Genomic DNA, 9278 nt, shown 5'->3' with positions numbered 1-9278 from the left:
CACAGGTAGAGATAGAATAGCATGGTGATTTCAATCCCAAATTACATGTTACTATTAGAGTTTTCTCAGAAGAAAGCAGTGAGGAGGGTATGAAAGCAGATATGGTGTCCGTGTGGGGACTAAATGCCCAGAACAGAAAAGGAGGAAGGACCCAGGAGCTTCTTCCACTTTGTGGTTGTGGCAAAGGCTGGGCCAGTCTATGCATGTCTGAAGCAGTAGGGATGCAAGTTCAAGCTGCTTCTCCCATAGTCAGCTTCCCTCCCCCCCTCCCACAATGCCCTCGACCCCATTTTCATTGCCTATAAAACTGCTGGCTTTTCTACTTCATAGGATCCCTTGTAAAGATCTAACTCAATTTCCAATCATTGTTGTCACCTCTCTGAGGAGGTTGACTAAATTTCTATTCTTCCTGGCCATAAGAAGAACTTCCAAGTTTAATGTCTACTTCTCAAGGTTAGTGCAATCATGAAAGTACAAATTATCCCACATATGTGACTGACTAGTGTTGTACTGTGTATAGTTCACGAATGATGGGTCTGGTTACTGTCCTGGATTTCAATAACATGTCACATGTCGTCTGTGGGTATATGACACTGGAAAGCCATTGGGATCCAATAACGTGCTTATAGGTGAACTCATCACGTCTTTCTCAAGTCCATTGACCTTTGATCTCTCTTGCATCTGTCCACAACTCATCATTTCCTGTCTTTCCAGAGCAAAGGTTTTGGAGTCATCTGATTCCCTTGTCTGATGCTCTTACCACATCTACCATTAAGGTTGCTGCTCTTCATTGGGTGGGATGGAATAATATCATTTGTTCTTTCCCTCCATAACCTTTTGTCATGGCATCTTAGCCAATTCACAGTAGAGTATGCCTACCCAAACTCGTGCTATGTCTAGGATGCTTTGTCAGCAGTCAGCACCAATCTCAGAGACCTGGGTAGCTATGCGCTATGCTACACAAAAGGATTTCTTCTTCTTCCTCTTCTTCTTCTTCCTCCTACTCCTCCTTCTCCTCCTCCTTTTCCTCCTCCTCCTCTTCCTCCTCCTCCTCCTTCTGCTCTTCTTCCTCGTCCTCCTCCGTCTTCTCCTTCTCCTTTTTCTTCTTCTTCTCCTTTTCCTTATTCCTACCTCTCTGATACTAGGGGCTATTACTAGGGGCCTTATTTCTTTGCTATGCATACTTGAGCTATATATCTAACCCTTTTGTTGTAGGTTATTTATTTAGATCCTTTGTCTAAGTAGGCTGTAAACTGTAATCTTCCTACTGTGTCCCTTACCCCCAGGTATCTGGATTATAGATTGTCCCTATGACACATGCTTTATTTGTTCATATGTGGGTCTTGAACATTTTTTCCAGGCTGGTCTCAAACTGTTACCTTTTTTTTTGCCCATCCTGGGCTTGAACTCAGGGCCTGGGCACTGTTCTTGGACTTTCTCAAGGCTAGAGCTCTCCCACTTGAGCCTCAGCATCACTTCCAGCTTTTTTCTTTGTATGCAGTACCGAGGAATCGAACCCGGGTCTTTGTGCATGCTAGGAAGCACTCAACAACTAGGCCAGACTCCCGGCTCTCAAACTGACCTTTCTGATCTCTGCATTACAAGTAGCTGAGATTTACAGACATGAGCCATTCCAGTGCCTAGATTCGGAGTTGCTTCTAGTTACAGAAGGCCCCAGTGCTCAAAGAAGTAATCATGAATATTCTTTCCCCTTCCTCCTGCTTTCTACCTTCAGCTTTTAAAGCAAAAGCTTGAAATTATGCAGTTCATTGAGCCCACTAGACAATAAAGAACAGAATTAAATAACTTGGAAGACACTACATTTTTTTCCAAAATGCCTTTAAAGTTGGTTGCTATTAGATGAGTCTTCCAACCAGCTACACAAATCCACTATATATTCTTAATTGCAATGTGAGTCACAACCACATTTGCCTAATAAAGTATTTTTGTCTGACTTAAGTGTCTGAAACATGGCCCACACATTTAATTCAATCTGAGTTTGACTTTTCAACTCTAGTCACTCGTCTTGTTAAGGGTTTCTGAGCCATTTTAATTTGAGTCAATTTTCTTTTTTCAAATTCCTGAACAATTTATCTTCTTAACATCACCTTCCTGTGGTCTTTAACTCCTCTCTTTTCAAAAGTGCCATGAGTTTCCCCACTTAGAAATCAGGCCACTTAACATGAAAACCTCAACATTTTATGTTCAGTATCTAGCATACTAAAACTGTCCGTTGCACTTTTTAGTTGGGGTGTTTTGACACTGATTCACAGAAGGAAACAGTACCACTAGGCTCATTATATTAATTGTAGAAATGTAAGTGAAATAATATGTATACAGATGGTTCTACAGTACAGTACTTTTGCAGAAGGTGAATATTGGAAGCATTATTTTCTTCTCCTATTACCATTTCATTTAAAGGTAGCTCCTTTTGTCTCTCTTATGTTGCAAGGAGAAATAACAACAGGTTTGGAGTTCTCTGTATAGACCAGAAATATTATTTGGCCTATCCCCTAACTTTACAGAAAAGCCACATATAACTCATACTCAAAATGGTATGTAAGCAACCATCAGTAATACACAAATGAGTATGGTGTCACTTTACTTTTTAAATAATCTTTAAATCCCCTGGCATGTTTCATTTGGCCCAGTCCACTCCTCCATCCTCATCTTCATGGTCCAGCCCCTTCACTCACCACATCCTGATCAGAACAGCAGGTTTTCAGTTCCCTGCACTGCCAAGCTCCTCCTCTTTCCCTGACTTCCTGCTTACAGCATCCTCCACTTGCATGCTCTGATTCTGTCCTTGCTAAATTCCTGTTGTCTTTTTCTTTGTACCAGTCCTGGGCCTTGAACTCAGGGCCTGGTCACTGTACTTGGGCTTTCTCAAGGCTAGAACTTTACCACTTGAGCCACAGCACCATTTCTAGCTTGTTTCTTTATGCATGTGGTACCGAGGGTCTTCATGCATGCTAGGCAAGCACTCTACCACTAGGCTAAACTCCCGGCCCCTCCTGTAGTCTTTTGATCCTATGGCTGTTTTGCAGTTTCTGTTAAGAACTTCCTGATTGCCCAGAATGAAGCTAAGCCTTCTTGATGAAAAATCATGACTATACATGTATAATAATTGTAAAATAAGTTGTTTTATATCTGTATCATGCTACCCTTTAGATTAGAAGCTCTATCATGTCATAAACAACACAAATATTATAATGTCTAAAACAAAGCCTGATGCACAGTTATTGCCTAGATGAATCCATGAATTAGCATGTTAAAATGACTTTCTTATAACACTTTCAGAGAATCAATTATTCACAATCAGACCTTTCTTCCACCTGTTCCCACACTGAATGGACCAGGACCACATTCTGTGGGACATGTGGTCCATATAAAACAGGCATACATGTTTTATAAAGTCACTTCACATTTTATAACCACACACCGAAGCCATCCAGCATCCTGCCAAAAAAAAAAAAAACAACAAATTCTACAGGATCCAAACAACTCACACGACAGGCTTGACTATGAAAGTTTTGAAATTTGTGTCGCTTAAAATTTCCCCATTTTTTTTGTTTACTGACCTAGAGAGTCCCACAAATTGGCTTTTAAAACACACACACACACACACACACACACACACACACACACACACACACACACACACACACACAACACTGTTACTTTGAAAACATATGCTACAGGGTTAACAATATAAGAACACAGTTGCATAGCAACCAAGCATCTACAAGTTAAAATCGGTCATGATGTGACTGTCTTTCCCAAGAGGCCCAATCACCACTGCTGTGTCCATAACCTGTGTCCATGTCCTTTCAGCCTGGGGTTACCCTGCTGAGTCAGGCAGTGGGGGGACAAATTAGAAACAACAGCAGAGGCAGTTTCTCTGATGCATAACAATCTGGTCTCGGTGAATCCTAGCCTTTTCAAAATATATGTTAAAACCCAGTTCATCAGATTTGCTTTCAACAATGAGGGGTCCACACATTCACATTTCTATTTCCTCCCCATAAAATGGCATGAGACACTTGATCAAACCCCTGGATTTTATTTTCTTTCTCTCATCTTTTTTTTCTCTTGTTAGCATTTTTTTAAAAATCCAGTCAGACAAATGACAGCCTGCCTACACATTATCTTCCAAGATCGGGTCACCATCCGCCACCTCACTCACAGCAGGTTTGGATGACATCAGTCTTTCTCTACCACAGTTACTGACCTGCACACTTTCAAATTATCGGCCCCTCCCTGATGGACACTGAGAGGCTTCTGAACAGGACTATTCGCCTGGAACCCCGTGTCCTCTGCAAATGCACCACCTTCTGTAACCGTCAGCATGTCAGTGCTGGAATCCATTTCTGAAAATCTGCTGCTGGTTTTTTCACTGTGCCTAAGCATATGCAAGAGTTGATCATCTCCATGGCAGCCTCTGTCTTTGCTTCCTTGATTGCCTCTTGGAGGTCGCTTCACCTCAAAGGACGCTCTGGGCAGTGGAGGGCTGTATTCTTGGTACCTTGTAACTTTTCCCCTGCAGAGCTTTAAAGAGCACCTCTCACATTCCATCAGCTCCTGTGGCTTCGCCCTTTTGGATCTCAGCTCAACAAGTTCAAGTCCATTCGGAGTGGGAGAGCCAGCCAAACTTCTGCTTGATTTAGTATTATTTCTTCTCCTTCGCGACAGTCGGAATTTAACCTGAGCTCTCCTTTTTGCCTGAATCCACTGACTCTCATCTGTGGAAGATGAATCCGAAGAATCTCTATGGACCTCTCTCCACCTGGGACTTGCAATCTGCAGGCGACAGTCATTTCTTCTCTCTGTTTTTTGCTCTTCTACATAATCGAATCTCTCAGAGGCCCTGCACCTCCTCCTAGGCTTCTGTTTTACTGGTTTCTTACCAGATTCCTTCCTAGCTGGGGCCAGCACCATGACAGGGGGGCAGTGCTCAAATGCGTCTTCTGATATGTCATGCAAGGTGGCAGATCTAGACATAGCAGCAGGCAAAGGATGGGAAATGGGAATGGAGTGGAAAGTTGTGGAGAACAGAGAGAGAGAAAGAGAGAGAAGGATGAGAAATGAGAGCATGACCAGAAGTTGGTAAATGAAGATCAACAGAAGAAAATGAATTCAAAGGAAAATAAAATTAAGCCAGTGCAAATTGCTGTGAAAATGTAAAGCAGAAGCAACAGCCACACATTTTCAGAATATAAAAGAAAAATACCAGACATTTGGTCTAAGAAACATTTGAGTAAGATCATTGGCTCAGTCCTTACCTGCAGATGTCCTGTGTGGATGGACAGACGGACAACCTGGACTGGCTCCTGGGGGCTGCCCCTGTTGTTGGACTGCTAGCCTGGAGAAATAAGTTAGATAATTTGGCATCTTGGTTAAGGTAATACATGGTCGATATTTTGCTTTTTTTGCACATATTTAAAAAATTACAACAAGCATGGCTGGCAGTCATGTTGCTCAGAATGCAGCTCACCAAATGTAGGAAGTCAGAAAGCACGTTTGCAAAAGTAAAACTTAATTTGAGGAACTTGGAACAGCTGATAGACTGCGCTACTCTGTTGTTGCTTCATTTGTGAGAGAGGAAGATGATTCCACAAGTTCCTATTCGATTTACTATAATTCTTTTGGGGAAGAGAAAGAACTTAATTTGCCTGGGAAACAAATGATTAACTCTGAAGATCCTATGAAATCAAAAACTAAAATGCTTTGATACAAGCATAAAATTCTTGTGAACAATCAAAGAACTATGAAGTCATTAGATACTACCTTGAGTTAACATCAAGACCCCTTATAATGTTTCTTAAAACACTGAAATGTTTTAAATTCCTAAGTTACTATTATTAGTGAAACTAACAAGAGCTTCCCATTTTAATTTTCTCAACTTTTCATATATTTTTAACCCTGTGACATATTGAGTCTCTAGAGGACAGCCTAAAATATTTCAGACTATTAAACAAAACTGAGTACATTTTGTTACACTCCTACTTTTGAAACAGCATTTTCTTCATTCTATTAGATTTTAATAAGTCAAGTTGGGTTAAATATAGATACTGTTGCTGATGATCAAAAACCAGGATGTACTGATAATTGACCATGGCAGTTCTGTGGCTTTATTTATCATTCTAGGTCCTTAATATTTTTACAAGCAGAAAGCAATAATTTATGATTTTGAGTGGCTATATGCCCATAGTCACTTTAAACCTTTTCAAATATTCAATAAATAAAATAAATGTATGGGTTAAATGTATTTCTTTTTACTCTAGTGTTAAGGACATAGAGAAAATGGAGCAGGTTCTCACGAATAGTGTCTGAGCATAGATGTGGCTCCACCTTCTGCTTTCTGATTCACCAGAAATGTAGGATCTTCTTCATTAATCCGGAGGAAAGCAAGAAAGTTATGGGTCAAGTCTGATTGCATAGGTGAAATATGCAATGTTAAACAAGAGGTTGACTTTTAAGAGTAGATAGATTAACCCCACATTTTAGAATAGCTCTCAAAAGTCCCATGCGAGAGGTAAGAGGATCCTCCTATGCTGATGGTGAGGATACCCAAAGAAGAGAAAAATCATTCCAACTAAAAACATGAGAAAAACAATCAGTGAGAAGGTATAATAGGCTGAAAATCGGTCCCCTGAGTTTGTCTACACCCTGAGCTCTGGATGTTGTAGATAGTTTTTCTTGCCTAGTAAAAAGAACTCTATCTATCTATCTATCTATCTATCTATCTATCTATCTATCTATGATTTTGATATTGCTATGAGTTATTTTGGTAGGTTCAATAAAACCATGAAGAAAATGAAGGAGATGAGTAGAGATCAGATAGAGGAAAGATGCTATTCTTTTGGCTTTGAAAGTAAAGACATAGAGCCCTGTGCTAGATGTTGGGATGAGTTGTTTTCTAGGGCCTCCAGAAAAAAACATAGCCCTACTGTGTCAGCCCAGTGTGATGCATTGTGTAGCTTTTTGATCTCCAATATTGTAAATGATAAAGGCAACCAGTTTGTGATAATCTAACCTACTTGGCCATTGGTAAACAGTATAGGACAGACTTTACCTGAATCTTACAAGGAAAAGAGGAATGCTTTTTAAAAAGTTAAAAAAATAGTCCAAGCAGGAGAATAATGTGCTTAGAGGAAAGAAAAGCACACCCTGCCTGCTTCAATAATCTGATATAGATTCATACATATTTGATTAATATGGTCCTCTTTTTTCTGAACCAACAAATATTGTGTACTTAAAATCTTTTGAAACCAGCCCTGAAAACTCACTTTTCTCAAGTGTTATTTTCATCTCTGAATCTTTTGAACAGAGACATAAGGAAATTTTATACAGTGAAGTATATAGCTGCATGCTATAAAAACCTTGGCCTTTCTGTTCTTGAAGTAGTGAACAATGGGCCCGTAGATTGAACAGCTTACATTCCGCATACATCTGGAGAACTAGTCGGGAGCTGGGCACAGAGTAGAATCTGAGTAAAAGTCATTTGTGAAGTTTGGTACTTATCTTCACAAAACAAATCAACACAGCTTTCTAGAGCACTCAAAGCACTGAGGGCGTGGATATGAGCCACATTCTGGGTATTTAATGGCATGGTCAGCTACCAGGACGATGGTTCCCCATGCTGTGAAATTTGCAAACTCACGTATCTGAAAATCCTTTTGTCTGTACAATGAGAACATGGTTTGTCATCGAATCATTATGCAGCATATTAAGAACATTTGTTTTGGAAGGTGTCTTTTGGTCTGCCATGACACCAAATTAAGTGTTGGGTACCTAGGACTCAAGAGAATAGAAAATAAGCATTGTTACTCATAAAGAATGGCTCATGTACAATGTTAGTTTTACACATTCCGGTTGCTGGTGGGCTACTGTAGCAGATGGGTTCCCTGTGCTCGTGGCCCACATGAGTTCATCAATGTGTTGACTGCTTGCAACCTGAGGGTCTAGGCCTCTCTTCTCCTCTGCTCTAAACCTTACCTAGTTTCCAAAGGCTCTTGCTTGGCTGTCCATTTGGAAGGTACTATCCCTGGGACAACCTTTGAGCTATTGTCAGTGGACACAAAGTAGTTTGCCCATTCTGTAAAAGGGTAAATTTTCAGCAAATTCTGTAGTAACTTCCAGAATTTCCAAACTGGCTTCCACCTGGGATTGAGGCTTATTTTCCCCCCATTTCATTAATAACAAACATCCTTTAGCATTTGCTCTTTCTCTATTGTTTTCTGAGTTTGGGGTTTTTTTTGGGAAGAATAATCTCCTAGAAGAACTACCTGTAACCAATGAAGACAGCATGTAAATTAGGTAGGAAATGTTTTTGATCTATTGTCCCTTATGGTAGAACCCAACTGAGACAAAATGAAACCTAGCTTGTTTCACTTTTGATTCTTGTGCCAGGAAACATGAATTAAAAGTTGATTTTGTAATAGGAGACAAATAAAGATGCTTAGTCTTCTGTTTTGTTGAGGAGTAATAGAAGCGAACAGGCAACTTCCATATACTTTAACCGTGGCAATCTGGTGGTTGGTATTCTGCTAAAGGGAAGAGCAAGAGTAAAGGCAAGTGCTCTGCAGGAGGTCACCCTTAACAGGGGTAAGTGTGATTGAGAGCTGTTTAAGAACACAGATCGCAGAGACAATAAAACATGACCCCCTCAAAAATGTATAGGTGCCACCATCACCACCACTACCACCACCACTACTACCACCACCACCACCACCACCACCATCATCATCATCATCTATCCATCTATCCAAAAAATTCTACCTCAGATCATGAACAGAGGTGAGTTATTCAAAGTGCTATTGAACAATGATTAATCACTTGGAAAAGCATCAAGCTTACTGCTTACATTTAAATTTTAGTTTAATGAAAGACTTAAATGTAATCAAACAAGCCATTCAAGTATTAGAAGAAAAAGAATTGAGTATATTTATAAAATTTTGAAAGGGAACTCCCTTTCCTATCCTAAAAGATAGTTGATGCAGGAAGGGACAGAAACATGATGACTTTAGAGACAAAAACTTCTTGTTCAGAAAAATAATAGAGACACATTCTTTAATATATGAGCTCAAAACTATAAACAATGCATGTGTATAACCTAGTAAGCATCTCATCTCTCTAGTATTCAGAGGTTTCTCACAAATCTAGAGGGTGGAGAAGCATGCACGTGGTACTTTTGGCATTTGGGACTATAAGATATGCAGTTATTTATAAATGCAAGGCTTTGAAAACTGCTTTGGAAATGGGTTTGGAAGTGAATG

The 9278-nt window shown here is 40.0% G+C and overlaps 1 protein-coding gene across 8 annotated transcripts in view; it reads right to left on the bottom strand.

Annotated features, from left to right (window-relative positions):
- Positions 1–9278, bottom strand: part of Marchf1 (membrane associated ring-CH-type finger 1) — a 698633-nt gene that overhangs the window by 53400 nt on the left and 635955 nt on the right. For 6 of the 8 annotated variants that reach the window (XM_090354229.1, XM_090354230.1, XM_090354231.1 and 3 more), the window contains 2 exons: positions 5283–5362; positions 4232–4993 (listed from right to left, as the gene is read on the bottom strand). In XM_090354229.1, the coding sequence (XP_090210355.1) occupies positions 4232–4993; positions 5283–5362 (842 nt within the window). The remainder of the gene's footprint in view (positions 1–4231; positions 4994–5282; positions 5363–9278) is intronic. The other 2 variants (XM_090354234.1, XM_090354233.1) reach the window with 1 other exon arrangement.

This window comes from Megascapheus bottae, chromosome 20, assembly GCF_031878675.1.
Source record: "Megascapheus bottae isolate mThoBot1 chromosome 20, mThoBot2.hap1, whole genome shotgun sequence".
NCBI lineage: Eukaryota > Metazoa > Chordata > Mammalia > Rodentia > Geomyidae > Megascapheus > Megascapheus bottae.
Note: the sequence above shows the minus strand (reverse complement) of the source record. Positions and strands in the feature narration are given on the sequence as shown.